The sequence below is a fragment of the Myxine glutinosa genome, chromosome 8 (genome assembly GCF_964187855.1).
Source record: "Myxine glutinosa chromosome 8, kmMyxGlut1.1, whole genome shotgun sequence".
Lineage (NCBI taxonomy): Eukaryota > Metazoa > Chordata > Myxini > Myxiniformes > Myxinidae > Myxine > Myxine glutinosa.
The window spans coordinates 67159229-67180516 of NC_136268.1; the positions used below are offsets into that span (position 1 = coordinate 67159229).

Genomic DNA, 21288 nt, shown 5'->3' on the forward strand with positions numbered 1-21288 from the left:
ACTGAAGAATACCATGTCAGGGATTTAAATCGGACTGAAGAATACCATGTCAGGGATTTAAATCGGACTAAAGAATACCATGTCAGGGATTTAAATCGGACTGAAGAATACCATGTCCGGGATTTATATCCATCTGAAGATACCATTCTGTCAGGGATTTAAATTGGACTGAAGAATACCATGTCAGGGATTTAAATCGGACTAAAGAATACCATGTCAGGGATTTAAATCAGATTGAAGAATACCATGTCAGGGATTTATATCCAACTGAAGATACCATTCTGTCAGGGATTTAAATCGGACTGAAGAATACCATGTCAGGGATTTATATCCATCTGAAGATACCATTCTGTCAGGGATTTAAATTGGACTGAAGAATACCATGTCAGGGATTTAAATCGGACTTAAAGAATACCATGTCAGGGATTTAAATCAGACTGAAGAATACCATGTCAGGGATTTATATCCAACTGAAGATACCATTCTGTACCATAGAGAGGAAGACAAATGATGAATTGCGAAAGATGATGGGAATAGAGCCTGTGATTGATGCTGTGAAGAGGAACAGGTTGAGATGGTTTGGTCATGTGTTGAGGAAGGATGAAAGTGACTGGTTGAGAAGAGTGATGGAAATGAATCTAGAAGGAAGTAGAGGATGGGGAAGACCGAGAAAGACTTGGCTAAAGATGGTGGAAGACGAAATGTGGGCAAGGGGGTTAACAAGGAGAGATGCAGAAAATAGGGCAAGATGGAGAAGATTGTCATCATGGGGACCGCAAGGCTAATCCCCACTCTAGCAGGGAAAATGGCCTTTAAAATGCATGTTGTTGTTGTTGTTGTTGAAGATACCATTCTGTCAGGGATTTAAATCGGACTTAAGAATACCATGTCAGGGATTTATATCCATCTGAAGATACCATTCTGTCAGGGATTTAAATTGGACTGAAGAATACCATGTCAGGGATTTAAATCGGACTAAAGAATACCATGTCAGGGATTTAAATCAGACTGAACAATACCATGTCAGGGATTTATATCCAACTGAAGATACCATTCTGTCAGGGATTTAAATCGGACTGAAGATTTAATATTCGGGCTTTAAAAACTTACTGAAGAATACCATGTCAGGGATTTTAAACTGACTGAAGAATACCATGTCAGGGATTTTAATCTGACTGAAGATACCACGTCAGGGATTTAAATCCGACTGAAGATACCATATCAGGGATTTAAATCCAACTTTAGATACTGTTCTGTCAAGGATTTAAATCCGACTGAAGATACCAGGTCAGGGATTTAAATCCGACTGAAGATACCATGTCAGGGATTTTTATCTGACTGAAGATACCACGTCAGGGATTTAAATCCGACTGAAGATACCATATCAGGGATTTAAATCCAACTTTAGATACTGTTCTGTCAAGGATTTAAATCCGACTGAAGATACCATGTCAGGGATTTCAATCTGACTGAAGAAACCACGTTATCAGGGATTTAAATCCGACTGAATATTTCATGGCATCTTTTATATATCCACAAAATTAGATTGCACTCACTCAAGATTCCATCACATCTTTTGAAAATTACAGCCCATTGCATGCCAACACCAAGGCCGAATTTCCTGCTTTCACTGATATGTGTAATTATCACTCTGTACATAGCTGAGATGAATCTATATGGGGACATGGTCACAACAATAGGCCTAATCACCGTTGTATTTTCTTTTACAATAACCCACCTGTATGTAAACAGTCCCAGTACCAGTTGAAGTGAAGTTCAAGGTCATGGACGGTGAGGTTGGAAACTGCAAGTAAAAAATAACAATTAATAAAAACAAGAGCAGATATATTAATTCCTGGGTAAGCAATACACAAAGAAAAAGCACATGCAGGTTGAAGTCATCTGATTTATCCAAATTAGAGATGTCCATGAGAGCGTCATTCAATAATCTATATAATAATAGCGTAAGGACTCGACTTTGTTATCCCTTTTACGCCGCACCCAGTGACCCGATGCCCACGGCACTAATGGATTTACGATCTACGAACCGCGCTCTTTGTTTATCACGTACAGACATACTCGAAAAATCTGAATTAGCCGACGTTGGGGCCCAAAAGCATCCGATTAACTGCCGATACGACGCCATCTTACGACGCCATCGTATTGGCGTCTGCTGGGCGAAGGCAAAGCAAGCCGTCCGCTGATTGGACAGGCGAAGGCGAAAGCAAGCCGTCCACTGAGTGGACAATCCAGAGCATGCATTTGTGCCGGTGTCGGCGATCGTTGTTCATATACGCACTCTTCATTCTCATCTTTCTTCCTAACTCTTACTCGGACAAGCAAATCCCCTATGCCATCCATAATGGTACACTCTATCCATACACCACATCCTCCTTTCCGTGGATGTTTCACGGGTTTCGGCTAGTAGGAATGAATACGTGAACATGTAATGATGGAGGGATTTATTTTTCAATCACAATAGTTATTTTGTGATAATCCAAAGCTTCATCAGACAGGATAGAATGGTAAAGTAATACTCCCAAACAACCAGTTCTCACTTCCCACATAATGTGACTGAGCTATCTACCATATAAAACACAATGTCAGTTTGTACAGATGTCTGTCCCGCTTCATAAGTGTAGATTTTAAAGGCCAATCTTTTAACACGAATGTGTGTTCACTATGGCCTATTTTTGAGGACAAAAAAACTCGAAAAACATTTTCCATGAAAGAGTAATTATGTCTCTTCTTTTGAAATTGTAGAATGTAGCTTGCAAACCGAGCCTCAAGGGTGGTGTGCAGAAGCGTTAAAAAATCAAATAAAATAAATACAAGGTGTCGGGAGGTGAAATTCACCGCACATGATGTGCAATGCATGCAGAGTAAAACGAGTATTCACTTACATCCATACGATGTCCAATAAATAAAGAAGATATAAGCACACCTGACACTAGGCCGAGGCTTCAGACTTTGGCACGCGCACGAAGCTGCACAGTTGAATAGACTGTTCCAAACAGTCATTTTTGACGAACTTTTTGCTAGTATTATAATAAATAAAATAATGCTGGGTGGCCACATTGAGGCCGGAGATTGAGCTGCTCCGAATAAATTTTGTCAGCAGCAACTGGATTGCGGATTGCCACTGTCCTGCTCTGACGAGGGGAGAAACCCGAAACGTCATCACATTGTGATCTTTTGCAATGGGGAACTCTAGCCATTTTATACTTGTGTATTCTCTTGTGCCACCATCGTAGACCACTAGTTTTGTGCTCGCTAAACATGCCATATCCATTGCCTGGTGATACAACTCGTTTCACCACACTCAGAGAAAACTATAATACCACCTGAAGGCAACTGCAATAAAAGCACCAAGTACAGCTAGACCACATATCTTCACAAATAAAAAAATTTGGGACATATAATTTCACTCATGTAAAGACCCACCTCAATGCGGTGGGATTCTGTTGCATTTGTGTCTGTCACGTGAAGAACTTTGCTTTGCGACGTTGAAATATCAACGTTGAGTTGCACATCAACAGGATCAGCTTGAGCAGCAGAGGCGGCTAAAGCTTGAAGTGCAACGACAGTGTCCTGAAAAAGTCACATTTGTGCACATACTTAAAGTACTACCTTAAAGTGCAGGCCTAAAAGTGCAGGCCTAAAGTACTGGCTTAAATAATAATTGGCCATAAAGTACAGATTTAAATTTGGCCTACAGGCCTTAAAGTACAGGTACAGACCTCAAATAACTCAAACAGATAAAGAAAATATAGAGGAAGATTTTGTTAAAATAAGGTACTTTTGGATCCTATCTAACTGTAACTTGTGATCTAACTCAGTTTGGAGACCAACTCAGTTTGAAGACTAACTCAGTTTGAAGACTTTAAGATCTAACTCATTTTGAAGACCAACTCAGTTTGGAGACTTTTAGATCTGACTCAGTTTGGAAACTTTTAGCTCTAACTCAGATTGGAAACTTTTAGGTCCAACTCAGTTTGGAAACTTTTAGCTCTAACTCAGTTTGGAAACTTTTAGCTCTAACTCAGTTTGGAAACGTTTAGCTCTAACTCAGTTTGGAAACTTTTAGCTCTAACTCAGTTTGGAAACTTTTATCTCTAACTCAGTTTGGAAACTTTTAGCTCTAACTCAGTTTGAAGACTTTTAAATTCAACTCAGTTTGGAGACTTTTAGATCTAACTCAGTTTGGAGACTTTTAGATCTAACTCAGTTTGGAGACTAACATAGTTTTGAGACTAACTCAGTTTGGAGACTTTTAGATCCAACTGAGTTTGGAGACTAACTCAGTTTAGAAACTTTTAGATCTAACTCAGTTTAGAGACTAACTCAGTTTTGGAAACTAACTCAGTTTGGAGACTAACTGAGTTTGGAGACCAATCAACAACAGGCATTTTAAAAGGCCATTTTCACTGCAATGGGGGTTAGCCAGGGGGTTAGCCTTGCGGTCCCCATGACAATGTTCTCCATTTTGCCCTATTTTCTGCATCTCCCCTTGTTAACCCCCTGGCCCGCATTTCTTCTTCGACCATCTTTAGCCAAGTCTTTCTCGGTCTTCCCCGTCCTCCACTTCCTTCCACATTCATTTCCATCACTCTTCTCAACCAGTCACTTTCATCCTTCCTCAACACATGACCAAACCATCTCAAACTGTTTCTCTTCACAGCATCCATCACAGGCTCTATTCCCATCATCTTTCGCAATTCATCATTTGGCTTCCTCTCTCTCAACGATACTCCACACATCCACCGAACCATTTGCATTTCCACCCTTTCCAGCCTTCGTTGCTGCTCTATGTTCATTACCCATGTCTCACTCCCATAAATCATAACACTTCTCACACATGCAGCATACACCTTTCCCTTCAGCTTCAACGACACTCCCCTCCTCGTCAGCACGACACTCAGTTCCCGAAACTTCTTCCATTCACATCTCACTCTAGCAACCGTTGCCGAGTCTGATCCACCTTCTCCATTCAGCATGTCTCCTAGGTAACAAAATGTTTTCACACCTTCCAGCTTCACGCCGTCTCCAAGATCCAACTCAACATTTCCTCCATCTGCAGCGCCCTCTGTGCACACCTTACACTTGAATGTAGCTGCCACACTGGTTAATGACCCTCTCAAACCACTACATTTTTGATGAACCCACTCAGTGCACATTGTACATTGAATGGAGTTCACTCCGACACCCTTCCTACACACAGCACAGGGCCACTTCCCAGTTCTTTCCACCTTACCACATGCTTTACCACTTGCCATCACCTTTGTTTTTCCGATATTCACCTTCAGACCTTTCGTCTCCATACATTCCTTCCACTTGTTCATCTTCTCCTTCAGTCCATCCATACTTTCTGCAATCAACACCAGATCATCTGCATACAACAACTCCCACGGTAAACCCTCCTTTACGTTCCGAGCCAGCACCTCCATCACAGCTACAAATAGTAGTGGACTTAGTACCGACCCCTGATGCACTCCCACCTTCACCTCAAACTCACCACTGTTCCCGTCCTTCGTCCTTACAGCTGTGCGCGCTCTTTTGTACATTGCCATCACTACTCTGATCAACCATTCCTCCACTCCTAACTTCCTCAATGCCCATGTCACTACTTCACGTGGAACCCTATTGAATGCTTTCTCCAGATCAACAAACCCAAGAAACAACTTCTTCCTCTTCTCCATGTACTTCTCCTGCAACTGCCTCACAATAAAAAGCGCGTCTGTCGTTCCTCTTCCTGGCATAAATCCCAACTGCATTTTGTCAATCTTCACTTTCTTCCTTATCCTCCTCTCCAACACCCTTTCCAATACCTTCATTCCATGCTCCAATAACTTTATCGCTCGATACAAGCCACAGTCCAGAGGGTCACCTTTCCCCTTGTATAGAGGAACAAGGGTACTCAGTTCCCAATCCACTGGGAATGCGGCCTTCTTTCACCACCAGATTGCAGATCTCTGTCATTCTCTTCACACCCCAATTTCCCGCTGCCTTCAACATATCTCCCACAACTCCCGTCGGCCCTCCCGTTTTCTACTCTTCATTGATTTAATCACTTCCTCAACTTCCTTCTCGGTTATCTTCTCTGCCGGTCCTAAAACTGGGTTACTCTCTATGTTGCCATCCCATTCATTCTCTGCATTCAACAGTATTTCCATATATCTTTTCCATCTTCCTTTAATTCCATCTGGGTCCACAACGATTTGTCCCACTTCATCCTTCAAGCAACTCACCCCCATCACATCACACCTCTCTTTCGCTATCTGCTTTGCCATCCTGAATACCGCTCTCTCACCCTCTTCCAAATCCAAGCGTTCTCCGAACATTTTCCGACATGCCTCCTGCGCCTTTGCTACCTCTTTCTTTGCAGCCTTCTTGGCTGTCTTATAACTTTCATGCTCTTCCTTTTCTGCCCCCGTACCCTTCGCCTTCTGCCACTCCTTGAACTTCTTCCTCTTCTTGCTAATCTTCTTTCTAATTCCATCATCCCACCACCATGTTTCCCAGTGCCTCGGTGGTCCTTTTGTCCATCCACATACCTCACCAACGGCTCCCAACAGACTTTCTTTCATTGACATCCAACCACTTTCAAGCTCAACCACACCATCCTCTACCATACTCAGCCTCTCTTCTGGAGACCATAATGTAGTTTGGAGACCAATCGATATTCGATAATTTGTTGTTTGGAGCATTTTGCAGATTGGTGTAATTTTAATAAGGGAAGAGAAATGATGGCTTAGGGAAGGGTTCATCAGGCATTTAGGATAGGTTTGGATGATGAAGAAAGGGTGGAATACCCAATATCCTAAATAGTATGGTAACAAAAAAGGAAGTTGTATGACATAATGTAGGCAATAAAATTAGACCCACAGGTTTATGATGGACCTTTTGAATGACAATGAAGACCTACTTTATTGAAACAAGTGTGGCATCAGAGTTCTAACCTGTGTGGAAGAAAATCCCCCGAGGTGGTTTCGTTGCTGTGCCAACCATTTAATGATTGGAATACTCTTTTCAATATGTCCAAGTTTGATGTGTGCCAGCAGGGCATAAGCTGTTGTCTCAATGTCCAATGAGGTTGGTTTGAATGAATGACTCAAAGATGGCACATGTGTCTCCCAATAACGGAGCCCTCCTGCCAAGAACAACCATGAACCTCAAAGTAAGCCAATCTAATAATCTCAGGGTGGATCTGACAACAACTATGGGAAGATCTACAACTGAAATATAAAAATTGTCAAACCTATTACAGCTAAATACCGTATTTTGTGTATGTGTGTGTGTGGTGCAGTAGGTTGTGTGGGTGTGCGTTGGGTGTGCATGTGTGTGCGTATGTGTAGTGTGTGTGTGTGTGTGTGTGTGTGTGTATGTGTGTGGTGTGTATTTGTGTGTGACTATGTGACTACGTGTGTGTGTGTGTATGTAGTGTGTGTGTGTGTGTGTGCGTGTGTGTGTGTGTGTATATATAGGTGTGTGTGTGTATATAGGTGTGTGTGTGTGTGTGTGTATGGTGTGTGTGTGTGTGTGTGGTGTGTATTTGACTATGTGACTACGTGTGTGTGTGTGTGTATGTAGTGTGTGTGTGTGTGTGTGTGTGCGTGTGTGTGTGTGTGTGTGTGTATATATAGGTGTGTGTGTGTGTGTATGGTGTGTGTGTGTATGTGTGTGGTGTGTATTTGTGTGTGACTATGTGACTACGTGTGTGTGTGTGTGTGTGTATGTAGTGTGTGTGTGCGTGTGTGTGTGTGTGTGTATATATAGGTGTGTGTGTGTGTGTGTATGGTGTGTGTGTGTGTGTGTGTGTGTGTGTGTGTGTGTGTGTGTGTGTGGTGTATATGTATGTGTGTTGTATATATGTGTGTGTGTGTGTGTGTGTGTTTGTGCTGTATGTGTGAGTGTAGTATGTGTGAGTGCGTGTAGTGTTTGTGTATGTGTGTGTTGTATGTGTGTGTTGTATGTGTGAGTCTCCTATGTGTGTGTGTGTGTGTGTGTGTTATAGGTGTTAGTGTTGTATGTGTGAGTGTATATGTGTTGTGTGTGTGTGTGTGTGTGTGTGTTATAGGTGTTAGTGTTGTATGTGTGAGTGTATATGTGTTGTGTGTGTGTGTGTGTGTGTGTGTGTTATAGGTGTTAGTGTTGTATGTGTGAGTGTATGTGTTGTATGTGTGTGTGTGTGTTGTATGTGGGAGTGTGTTCGTGCATGCGTGTAGTGTTTGTGTATGTGTGTGTTGTATGTGTGAGTGTCGTGTGTGTGTGTGTGTGTGTGTGTGTGTGTGTGTGTGTGTGTGTGTGTGTGTGAATGTTATGTGTGTGTGCACTGTTTGTATGTGTGTAGTGTGCATTAACTTCTTACTCTCAAGGGATCATGTAGATATCTGGTAATTAATCATATCAACACTTTCATTTGTGTCATCTGTGTCCGTTGTTAGTGAGACATTTACAGTCTTCCTTCCGTCTGGCAACCAAGATTAACTATAGGGGACTTTAGCCAGAGTGAGGTAGGAATTGAAATGTTGCTCAGTGTACCGGCACACAATGGCCTATCATTTCCAAAAATTCCCGTGAAATATTTAATGTTAATAACATTAAAGAGGTGAATCAGCTTACTTTCCCATCCAAAGAACAGTGCCGTTTAAATGATTCAACACCATGGTGAAATAGTTTATAGTCTTGGTGAAAATTTATAAAGTCCTGTTATATTCCATTGAGGACAATAAGCAGACAATACAATACAAAGCATGTAACCAGTGAGATATCCTCCCATTGTACAAGTACTTGATGTTAGATATCTTTAATAATAGTAATGGAATACTGACCTTTATGAATGGACTTTTCATCGAGCTTATTGAGAGCTGTTGGAGCAACATTGCTGTTTGCCAGTGCGAGGGCATAGGTAGTGATGGCAAGTGTGTAACTGCTTGAATTTCCCTGCATAACCTTCGACTCGAGGAACTTAACAGACTTCAAGATTCGAGCAGAGTACATGTTTAATAAGGTGTCTTCCTGCAAAAAAACGTTTGGCATCAGGAAAAAAAAACGACTTATTACGTCAACACTGGGTGGGCGGCCATGGATGGGGGTATACAGCTGTCATTATTGTGATGTATTAGAAGTATAGAACTTAAGAACTATCGATTCAGGGCCCTTGGCAACTGTAACCACTTTTCATACTTAGTAGTTAATTGTGTTACTTATCTTCACTAACACGTGACTTGTTGGGTTATGGAAGCAATGAACGCACACGAAATGGGTACACTTTTTTTCTTCTCGGTCACAAACCTCCTTGTAGTTCCTTGTGAACGGTGATCCTTTCTTTTGTTTAATGTAACAACAAATCTCACAGCAATTGCTTCATGTGCTTTTGGACCCCATTTTTTCAAAATGCATCTATCCATGATGACCTGCTGATTGCATCACTTCTCTTATGAGGTGCAGATGCTGCCTCTGATGCAGTGTCCTTGCTCAATCATTAGGACAGGTATTTGAAACTTGGCCAGAGTTCCTGCACATGGCAGCCTTGTTTTTTTTGAAAAGTACTACGGGATATTTAATCTCCATGAGCGAATGATATCAAATGAGTAAGTTAGCATTATGTCTGCTCCGAAGGAAGGCCGACTCACTGAGGCAACACCCAGCGTCAGATGCACCAACATGAGGGCTTGTAGTCGGTTTGAGAATACAATCTCTTCATAAAAAATTGAAGATACCAATTTCAATTGCCCTGCTATTACTTGGACTGTTTGCACAAATTGTTTGTTTTGTTTTGTTTGTTTGCACAAATTTGTTTGCACTGTTTGCACAAATTGTTTGTTGCACAAGTTTGTCCAAATTCTTATATTAATTATCTCCTGCTAGTACCTTTCATAAAAGTATATATTTGGGTTTACATCTCATCAAATTTCTGCATCTCGAATGCCTTGCTTATGCGATCGACACAACATCACATGGGTGTTATTAATGGTGGACTTCTGAATACAAATCAGATGAGATTTTAAAAATGTATTTCTGACCATATTTGACTCGAGCAAGGCAGAAAGGACATAGGCGGTGATGGTCACAGGAGCTGCAGAACCGCCTTGGAGGTTGCGGTTAATGACTCGGCCAGATTCAGCGAAGTTTCCTTCAGGCAGCTGTTTCTTCAGCAGATAGGAGATAATCTTTTCATAATTCTCCGGATCCATTGGTATTATATCTCGTGCACTCAAAAAGCATTTCAAAACAAAAGCGGTAAGCCTGTAACAACAACAACAACAACAACAAATATGGGTGAGTCTCAAGAACGTGGTTTTGAGTTGGCATCTGCTTGTGAGAATGATCAGCATGACAAGCGTTACGCCTAGGTCCCCCATCGTTGAAGTGATGTGAGTTGACAAAGTGGAAGACGCAAGGCAGCCATCTTGGATTTTGACGTGGCAACCCAATTTTCAATAGCGTTCTCCCTTATGCGAAGATACGCCCACACACCAGATTAGAAGTTAGTAGTTCGTTTATTTTTCAAGATATTTCGCTCACAAGGTTCAGACATATATATGGTGGCGGACATCTTGGATTTTGACGTGGCACCCCAATTTTCAATAGCGTTCTTCCTTATGCGTAGATACACTGACACACCAGATTAGAAGTTGGTACTTCGCTTATTTTTCAAGATATTCCGCTCACAAGGTTCAGACATACATGGCGTCAGACAAACATGGCGGCGGCCATCTTGGATTTTGACGTGGGTTGCACCCACACACCAAATTAGAATTCGGTCCTTCGCTTACGCATGCACGGATGCACGCACGGACGGAGGGGAAAACCATAGTCCCCCTTTCGCTCTGTGGTGCGACGGGGGACAAAAAGATAATCTCCTATCTACTGAAACCTATAGTCCCCTCCAGTGAAACTATAGCAAACCTAAAGTCCCCTCCAGTGAAACTAGTAGGGGACTAATAATGTGTGGACCAACAGTGAACGAATAAAGAGATTAATGGGATCAAACAAACCAATATGTATGGGTATGTGGACAGGATTAACAAAATCAGGTCTAGAATGGCACGTGGTAGATCACATACCTCCGCCACGCTGAACAGTTTATGTTTTGTATCCCACTGATAGGCCGGGATATACATCCGGCCTTCACCAAAATCTAACCAATCCATCCTTGTCACACACCCAACATGTCCACCAGGTTTTGTCCAAATCTGTCCTTAAATTCTTGATGTATACTGCTCACAGACAAAAAACAAACAAACAAGAAATATGTCGTGCACAGCATGATACTTGAGGTCCCTAAAATAAGTTGTTGACCTTTGGCCTATGTTGACCCTTTGGCCTATGATGACCTCAAAAATAATTGGCAGATTAAATGCAATGACCTGGTATGCAAATCCTCTTCAATTTTTAAGTCAATCAGATGAAAATTTTCAATTTTAGAAATTCGGCCTATGTTGACCTTCTCATCTTTAGACATCAAAAATAATTGGTGTTTGAATTCAGTGATGTGATATGCAAATCCTCTTCATATTTCAAGTCAATCAGATGAAGATTGAGACTTTTAGAAATCCCATCTTAAGTTGTTGACCTTTGGCCTATGTTGACATTTTTGCCTAAGTTCACCTCAACCTAAATGGAGGTGGAATTCAGTGACCTGATATGTAAATCCTCTTCAAATTTCAAGTTTATTGGATGAAAAATGAGGATTTTAGAAATTTTACAAGGTTTGACCTTATGACCAAGGTTTGACAATGTTACAAGGTATTTTGAATGACCTTTGGCCTATGTTAACCTTTTTACATCAAATCAAAATCAATCCTTATGACCAACTCCACCATTTGGTGAAGTTTCATAAAGATTGGCTTAAAATTGTGACCTGTAGGCGATTGACATACAAACAGACAAAGAGACAGACAGGCAGACAGATAGAATAACATACAAGACCAACCAACCAATACACTAGAAAATCTTAGATTTTCACAAGCATCAAACAGGGGTGAAAACATAACCTAACATGCAAACAACTGTACAACTCCAAAGAACCATTGAAATAAAGGCCTATTGGTGAAGGTATGAAGTGCATCATTACCACGTGCTTCCATGTGGGTCGCGATTCCCAAAGGCACTGAAAGAGGAATCCCGACGAAAGAATTCCAGTTCTCTTTGGTAACCTGTCAAAAGGAAGAGTACATGTATCAAGCAAAGCGACGATATTTCAGAAGAAATCCAAAAGAATCTGCGAAGCTTTGGGGGTGCAGGATAATTCATTTGGGAGGAGGGGAATGCGCCCCATGCAAGGATCTGTCTCGTCTGAGATTTTTCTGTGATAGTATTTATCCACAAAAAACTTGCAATTCCGAGGAAATGCCAGAAGGTGGTGCTGCGCATCAGAGCACACAATCCTTCAGGTGGGGATGTAAAGCCAGCAGTCCCAGCAGCAGTTAGCTTGTGGGTATTTTAGAAATAGTAAGCCATTGTGTGTCAGAGCACTGGCTAATTTACATGCTTGGAGTTGGCAGCATTTATTAGCACAACCTGTAGCAATGAGAGGGCTGAGCGGAGTGTGACAGCCACGACTATGGCACTGGCATCCTTCTATTCCTGTTTCCTTGCATTCATCAAATATTAAAAAGCATCAAAAGTAGCACAAGTTTTGTAGATAAAGTTTGTTATTCTCCTGAAGCTAACCTTTTAAAAATTTCTACCTTATCATGATGGCACATTGACCTACGAAGTGACGACTTGTACTTTTGGGTGAAACAATAACACTTTCATTACAATCTTGTGTAAAAGAAAGCAAATAAAAACTTCCCAAAAGATAACTCCGGTTAAGGCCTCTCAGTCACTAAATTCAGAAATTTCACCAATGTATCATAATTCCTGTCCCCACTTCTACCATCCTTAAAGGTGTAGTGTTGGGTGGGTAAGACACCCTTGTTCGGCAAGGATGGCCCACTAATCCCACACCACCTGCATCCCTGGAAAAACCTCCACTGTCTTGGTTTTATGTACAGTATCATGAATGTCAGCACCACTGCATTCTCTGGCTGACGTGGAAAAAAGGACTAAACAAAGACCCACCCACATCTCTCACATGTGAATAGAGGGGAAAACCAATCAGCTCGTACCGAATCAATTTCCCCAGGTGGCTCGGATTAATTAAATTAATCGACTCCTCCCATGCTCTTCTTGCTGAAGAAAGCTGAATAAATGCAACCAGGAAAGGCTACACAAGGTAAGCCTTTTTGCTGTTTCCAACTCTTCCCAGAATCCCTCCACAGCTGTAATGACATTTACACATAGTATACACAAGATGAACTGTCTGTGCTGTCGCTGATGATTCGCCAATACGCGATGAAACCTGTCCGGCAGCTGAAGGGGTGCGTAGCATTGGGATTCTTGTGTGTTTGTACAACGAAAACGAATTAATTGTACATTGTAACGAACAATTAACAAAATAACTGAAGTCCATGTGTTCGATAAAACCTGAACTTACGATAAAATGAATTTCTTCTCACCGAATTATAAAAACTTTACCAGAAACCAGTAGTACAAACTAGTGAACAAGGTGTGATATTATACCTTCAAATATTAACTTCTCAGTCTTCTTTTCCAATTCAGGAGTGAGTTGAGCAATTGATTTCAGGTAGATGGTGATGTAAACATTTGGTGCAAATCTGATCATGTTCTGCTCTCCACATCCATAGGACATCTGGAGAAGGTTGTCTAGGCCATTAATTGAGGGAGCCATATAATTTCCTGGTTGTAAAAAGAGCATTGTCAATGTTAGATTGACACTTCCTGTCTTTCATTTGTCAAAAATAATTACAAGTTGGACACAACATTGCTATGTCATTTATTACAAGCAAAGAGCCCGTCCTTACGGATAGGGACTTGTAATACCTGCTTCCACCAGGTAGAGCTATACAATACACATTACCTAGAGAGAATTGGGGTGCTCCAATGCTCCAAAAAAATGTGCTGAAAACACCGGAGCTTATATTGAAATTTGATGTTCAAAAATTAAAATAGCAATTAATGGCCTTTCAGAAAAATTGAAACAATTATGGATGAACATGTACATATGTCCAGATTCACATGAATGACAACTTGAGTAGAGTCACGCCAAATCAGTGACAAATGTGATATTATAGCGTCCAAGAAAAACAAAATGCCAGGACAGTCTTGTAAGATTTACCAGACACGACAATGAAGGAGCTGTTGCTGTCAGGAACCATATTAGCCGGGAGATTGAAATGCATGGTGTGTACATCATCAGGATCGAGTAGTATGGATTGGCTGTACTCACGAGGAATACCTTCAGGCTGTTGACAAAGACAGAACAATCATTCTAAATGTGCAATACTGACTTCTGGAAAACAATGGCACGGAGAAGCACAAAGCAATAATAACTTTACGACTGCCCTAATATTTAATTTTTAACCACAATGCCATTTATTTTGCTGGCCCTACATTGAAGAACCTCCATCAAACTACATATACAGGTATATTAAAGTAGCGGCAGTTTTCTATCTGTCTGTCTGTCACAACTATGTCATTATGTCTGTGACGTCATTACGGCGTAGGACGGCTGACTCCACCGACCGCCATTTTGATTTTCATGCAGCTCAGGCCGACCACATCATCGAACCTGTCATATTCACAATCGCCATGCCCTACCTTCACGTTTTTCGTTTGGTGTGAAACACAAACAAAGCGATTGTTAAAATATTGATCAAATATCGAAAGGATAGGCATCACGGGCCTTCCAACAACACAATACGTATAGGCCTAAGGCTTCATGACTTAGGCCTCACCTTCAAGCTGCTTCAGCCAAATTAGCCGACATTTCTGAATACAGTAATAATATAATAGCGTCGTGTTAATATTAAAACTATAGTAACAATAATTATAACACTACAATCCTTCTGTTGTGACTGCAATGTTATTGTGGTGGTGTTTTCAAGTTCGGGTTGCGACCCTGGGTTGGGGAACCCTTGCCTATAGACTCTTAGACCATTTAAAGACCCTTTACACCAATTAGACCCTTTAACCACCCTTTTGTGGATACATAGTCGAGGCTCATGAAAGAGCTAGTACACTGAATGGATCAGGATGTAACAGACAAAAACAGGATGCAAAATACACAAATGGAACAGTAGAGATGCACACCAAATGAGCAGTCGAGAGAGGGGGGAACCACCAACAGCAGAGTCGAAGGCCAAGATAGAGGGATACTTGGACAAACAATCTGTGTGGGGGATGGGGGGAGATATAGGGGGCAGCAGTGCATGCATGGGGTGGACAATATGGCTACAGAAGGAAACTTAAAGGAGGGAAAACTGGAAGATTGGGGGAGAGATTTGGGTGGGGTTAACGAGGGTAGAAAATATCATGGTTTTGAAATGTGGACGATCTGAGATTGTGGTGAACAGCTGTCTTGAAGACCTGAATGGAAGAATGAGACTGAAGGAGGATGTTGAAGTTCATTCCACAGGTGGGAAAAAGAACAAATGAGTGGAGGTGAGCAGTGATCCTGGATTTAGGTAGTTTTACCAGAAGGGGAGTTGATGGTAGATGATGTGACCACTGCAGAAACATGGGGGGACAAAGCATGGAAAGACCAGAGGATGCAAGACCAGAAAGGAGGTGGTAGAAGACACATAAACCACCGGCCTGTCTGTGATGGTGAAGTGATAGGCCCATAGACTGAGCTTAATCGTGGAAGATTCCAATAATATTAAATGCGTTGGTGTCCCCACTGCATCAAGCTGAGCAAGATGTGAGGCAGGGAAGCAAGCCCAGAGGGGAGAGCAGTACTCCATCAAGCTGCGGATGAAAGCGTTGTAGGTGGATAGGAGTTCACCTGTGCCAAGGAAGGACTTTGTATAACGTGTGCCAAGGAAGGACTTTGGCCAAGAACGATAATGGGTGATAGTGAGACCCAGGAGTTTGAATGACTGAACTTCCTCAAATGGATTGTTAAGAAAGTAGACAGGAGGTTTTGCAAGATGGCCCTTTCGAAGAGAGATAGTGTGAGTGAGATTTGTCAGGATTGAAAGACATATTCCAAGTTTTTGACCAGTTTGGGATTATATCAAGGTCTGAAGAGAGTTGGAAGTGGCTGCAGCCTACCTGTCTGAAGTAAGAGGGATGTCATGGCAGAGGATGCAGTCATTAGCAAATAGATAAAGATAATTTTCCAGAGAGTCAGAGAGATCGTCGATGAAGATCAGGAATAGGACTGGGCCAAGAACATGGCCTGGGAGCATTCCAGCCTTGACAGGGAGAGGAGATGAAAAGATTCTGTTGAGAGCCTCACGTTGGTTATGAGAGTAGAGGAAGTCAGTAAGCCATGTGTGGAGTTGGCCTTGGTTACCATAGTTAGAGAGTTCGGAGAGTAAGGCGGGATGCCAAACTGCATCAAAAGCATGAGATATCTCCAGATGGACCCTTTAGACCCCCTTTGACCCTTTAAATACCCTTTCGACCTTGACAACACTCCGGCTCCTTTACACCATTGAGACACCTTCATACCCATTTAGACTCCTTATACCTTGACACCATTTAAACCCTTTAATTCCAATTTAGACATTTTAGAGACCTGTCGGCCTTGTTTGATCCTTCAGACACTCTTCAGACCTATAGAGCTTTTAAGACCCCTCAGACAATTTAAGACCCTATGGACACTTGAATAACTTTTGGACACTTTCGACCACATTTGCTCTTTAACCCTTACACCTCTCTAGATCTAGACCCTTGAAGACCCCATAGACACTTTAGACTTATTTAGGGTAAAACCCTTAACACCCTTTATATCCGTGAGAGCTTTAATCCTGTAGACGCTTTAAATACATATATATATATGGACAATTCCATGAAGAAGGGGACAGGCATAAAAATTTAGAATTGTAATTTTGGGGTAGAAACTGGATTTATATGATAGCATATACACCAAAGTTCATGGAAAAGGTGTTTAGGATGTCCTCTCAAATGATGAAATATGTTTTTTTTATCAATTTTGTGCTGTTGATGTGTTAACATGAAATTGTGTACTAAAAAATTAAACAAATTTAAATCTTCCTTTAGTGATGAAGAAATTAGTATTTCAAGTAAACCTGAACATAATTATTTACAGTTGTGGGTTATTTACAAGCTGCAATAGTAAAACAAAAAATAATTATGGACTTAGTCCACAGATTTTAAAGGCTCTGACTCCTATCAACTCAATGTAACGTAACTAACCAAAACATCTAATTGTTTTTCTGTGAAGAAAAACCAAAGTCCTCAAATGTTGATATCTTCAAATTTCCTCCTATGCACAATTACTAATTTTAAAAAGGAGGTAAGATTCCTGAACATTGTAACATATTGAATCCACAACCAGTCAAAATCTGTAACGTAACTAACCACGTAACGTAACTAACCACACTGTAACGTAACTAACCAACATTAAGTGATTGCAAATGCTCTTGAGTTGATATATGACAAATATTGGGTGAATGGAGTGATGTTGAAACACAAGAGGGCAGTGTGGCACACCTAATTACCCATAATGCATCTGAAAGCACAATCTTCACCTCTTGCATGGCTGCACATGTGCAACATCCATGAGGTGTGTTAAATCCATCAGCATCAACAAATGTTTCATCCAATTTTCAGCCGGCAACCAAAGTTGAGTACCGGTAAGTACTTACATGTTTTATCTTCCTGATAATTGAGTTTTTCACAAAATGAAATATGATATTAAATGAAAAGTGACCTAGATATATTACTAGCATTAACTGCACTGTAAATAGTCAATGATTAAAACCACCCATATATGGGGTGAGGGGCACATGCTATGTTGAGAAATAATTAGTTGAAAACATTGAGTGTATGAGTGTTTTATTTTTTTCACTTGTACCTACATTTGAATTTGTTCAAACTCATATTTCCAATCTTATTCCTTGTTCTCTCCACAGACAATGTCTTTGACAAACAAAGAAAAACAGAAACGGTTTGTAGAGAGGCAGAAGGCAATGGGGAGGTATGAAGATTACAAGAAGAAAAATGCATCTGCTGTCATGAAATGTCGTGATAAGAAAAAGCATCAAGAGAGCTTGATGCCAAAACAGGAGAAGAATAAACTAGATAAACAGCGGAGAGAAGCTACTCGAAAGCGAGTGTCTAAGCACCGTCAGCTAAAGAGAGAGAAAAAAGCTGCTTCTTCGAAGGAAGATCTGCCTTTCCGTAGTGCTCAGGCATTTGCAAAAGCAACAGCAAGGGCCTGTCGTGTGATGAGATCAGCACTTCCTGATACACCAAGACGCCGGAAAGTCATTTGTCGCAAGTTGTATGACAATGAAATAAGAGGAACACCTTCAACACCACCTAAGCCTGCAGAGACTGCCAGTGTCAATCCTCGAGCCCTCTGTATAGACACTGCAAGAATTGTCCAAGATTTCTATGAGAGGGATGACATAAGTCGCCAGGCCCCGGGGCGAAAAGACGTAGTCACCATTCGGGAAAAAGAAGGTAAAAGAAAAATGCAAGCTCGGCACCTAACTTCGTCTATAAAGGAGACATATGCTCTCTTTCGTGAGGAATATCCCAATGTACAAGTGGGCAAGTCAAAGTTTGCTGAACTCCGTCCAAGTCACGTTCTCCTCAGCTCCAAACTTCCACACAATATGTGCCTGTGTAAGCACCATGAAAACGCAATCTATGCCATCAATGCACTCCACAAGGTTGATGCAGAATTTCCATCATATTCACACAGTCTCCCAGCTACCTTTCTTTGTCAGCAGCCGTCAAGGAGATGTTGGATGAATGAGTGCCCAGATTGTAAGGATGCTGCTGGATTCAAGAAGGCCTACAGCTTTGAAGACTCCTTGCATGATCCATGTACCTGGCTTATCTGGAAAACAGATGCGGATGGGAGGATGATGAAGGTAGAGGAAGATGGAACAGTGGGAGATCTGGTGCAGCACATATGCAAAATCCTTCCTCAATTCCTCGTACACTGTCTGGTGAAGCGAGAGCAGGCAGCAGCTCACAGTGCCGAGCGTGAGAGAGCTGGTTCAGAATCCAATGATGGCAAGACAGCATTGCTGCAAGTGGATTTTTCTGAAAATTACACTTGCGTATCGCAGGAGGAGATCCAGAGTGCCCACTGGAACCAGCGACAAGTCAGCCTCTTTACAGCAACAATGTGGCACTCAGGATCTCTGCACTCTCGTGTCATTGCTTCCGATGACCTGACACACTGTAAGGACACCATCGTTGCCTACATGGACATGCTGCTAGAAGAACTACCAAAGAGTGTGATGTCCCTTTCTGTATGGTCTGATGGACCAGCTTCTCAGTTTAAGAATCGATTCATTGCATCTAGCATTGCAGTTCTTGAAGAGAAACACAAGATCAAAATTCACTGGAATTTCTTCTGCACTTCCCATGGAAAGGGTCCAGTGGATGGCGTTGGTGCTTCTGTCAAGCGACACGTTTTTAACAAAGTACTTTCCAGGCAATGCCTTGTCAAAAATGCAGAGAGCTTTGTAGCTGCTGGGAGTGGGATGAGCAGTGTGGTTGTCAATGAAATGAAGTCAAGTGAGATTGCAGAGAGGAATGCAGCTCTGAAAATAAGTGACACATTCACCCAGGCAAGAGTTATCAGTGGAATTGCGAAGATGCATTTCTTGAAGGTTGTTGACAACAACATTGTGGCACACATCCTGACAAAGGATAACAGCAACTGCATTGTGGATGATGATGCACCATCTACCAGCTACCCACATGATCCTCACAATGATGAATCCATTGGTGCAGGAGACTGGTACATTGTAGAATATGACGGGCAAAGATTTCCCGGGGAAGTGGTTGCTGTTGGAGGAGGAGAATACCAGGTTTCTGTGATGGAGCATGCTGGAAACTTTTGGAAATGGCCAACCCAAAATGATGTCATCTTCTACATGAAGGACAAAATGATTACCAAGTTGGATGTGCCTGAAGTCGCCAACAATCGGGGACACTTCAAATTCTCAATCCAAATCTAAGTGTTACATATTTATGTGAATGTATGTGAATTACTATTCAGGTCTTTGCTTATCAATGTGTAGTCGATTAAGGGTTGTTGTGATTAAAGGGTCAGGAGCCCTTCTGGAAAAAAGGAGACCGGAAACGGAAGAGAAAAGACACGAGGTCGAAAAGAAGCGACGATTCTTCTTCTTCCTCGCCCAGCTCCGACGAGAGTGGGGATCGATATTGAGCCGCGTGAAAAAGCTGCGTTCCCAAGCCCGTCTGGCGAGAGGAGTTACCGGGACGTGTAACTACCCTTTGGAGACGTCAAACTGCCGTGGGGCCGTGCACAGACTCAGCGTCTGGCACCGTTCGCCGCACCGTCTACAAGGACGCGTACGGGTCGCACGTTGGGGCCTAACACGCGTTGCAAACGGCGTGTTGCTTTGCCTGCTTTACATTACCCGTCTCGCTTGGCCAGGAGGGGTGTGCTGCAGCCGTGGTTCCCGGTACGGTACATGCCCGGTGGAAGCACGTCCGCCCGGGGTTCGTTCAACCGCCCGTGTGCGGCGAAGCCGACCATCATCTTGGTCAGGAGGGGCCCACAGACATTGTGAGGGACAGAGACCAAAGGGGTCGTGAGTACCAAAGGGGTCGTGAGTACCCAAGGGGTCGGGAGCGGGGAAAGGGGACACACGTATGTAAGATGGCCATCTTAATCATCTAGGGGATTGATTGTTGATTGTGAATTGTGGATGGTTGATTGCTCGGGGAATATATCCTTGATTGTATCATTGAAAATGTATTGTATTGTATTGTATCATTACCATTGAAAATATATCATTGAAAATCATTTTTTCTTGGTTGGAATTCATATGGATTGCGTTACGAAAGCGCATACATAATAAATCTTTCTGGCGAAGTTCCTCTCACGGTCCGGGGGTCACCGAGACCAGGTAGTCACCGGGAGGACCACGTAACAGAATTGGGGGCTCGTCCAAATTACGATTTGCGGATTCGCAATTGGGTCTACGTCCGGGATCTAAAATTGGATAAAATAATAAAATAATATTTTTATTAATTAAAATTTATTAATTAAGTATTAATTGGTAAATTTTTGGGGAAATTGGGGTAAAGTCTTGGGTGAAGGTTAACAGGTGTTAACGATAGGCACCATGGCGTTTGTGGCACAGAACTTTGCGGTAACCCCGAGTGAGGCACAGTTCCGAGCGTTACTAAAGTCGGACCTCTTGAAATTGGCCAAACATTTTAACTTGGAGGTCCGAACTAATTTGAGGAAGG

General features: G+C 42.0%; 1 protein-coding gene across 3 annotated transcripts in view; it reads right to left on the reverse strand.

Annotated features, from left to right (window-relative positions):
• LOC137432560 (CD109 antigen) overlaps window positions 1-21288 on the reverse strand; it is a 171720-nt gene that overhangs the window by 20153 nt on the left and 130279 nt on the right. For all 3 annotated transcript variants that reach the window (XM_068124597.2, XM_068124598.2, XM_078783358.1), the window contains 8 exons: window positions 14189-14315; window positions 13573-13749; window positions 12080-12161; window positions 10026-10248; window positions 8832-9018; window positions 6960-7150; window positions 3445-3591; window positions 1739-1804 (listed from right to left, as the gene is read on the reverse strand). In XM_068124597.2, coding sequence (XP_067980698.2) covers window positions 1739-1804; window positions 3445-3591; window positions 6960-7150; window positions 8832-9018; window positions 10026-10248; window positions 12080-12161; window positions 13573-13749; window positions 14189-14315 — 1200 coding nt within the window. The remainder of the gene's footprint in view (window positions 1-1738; window positions 1805-3444; window positions 3592-6959; window positions 7151-8831; window positions 9019-10025; window positions 10249-12079; window positions 12162-13572; window positions 13750-14188; window positions 14316-21288) is intronic.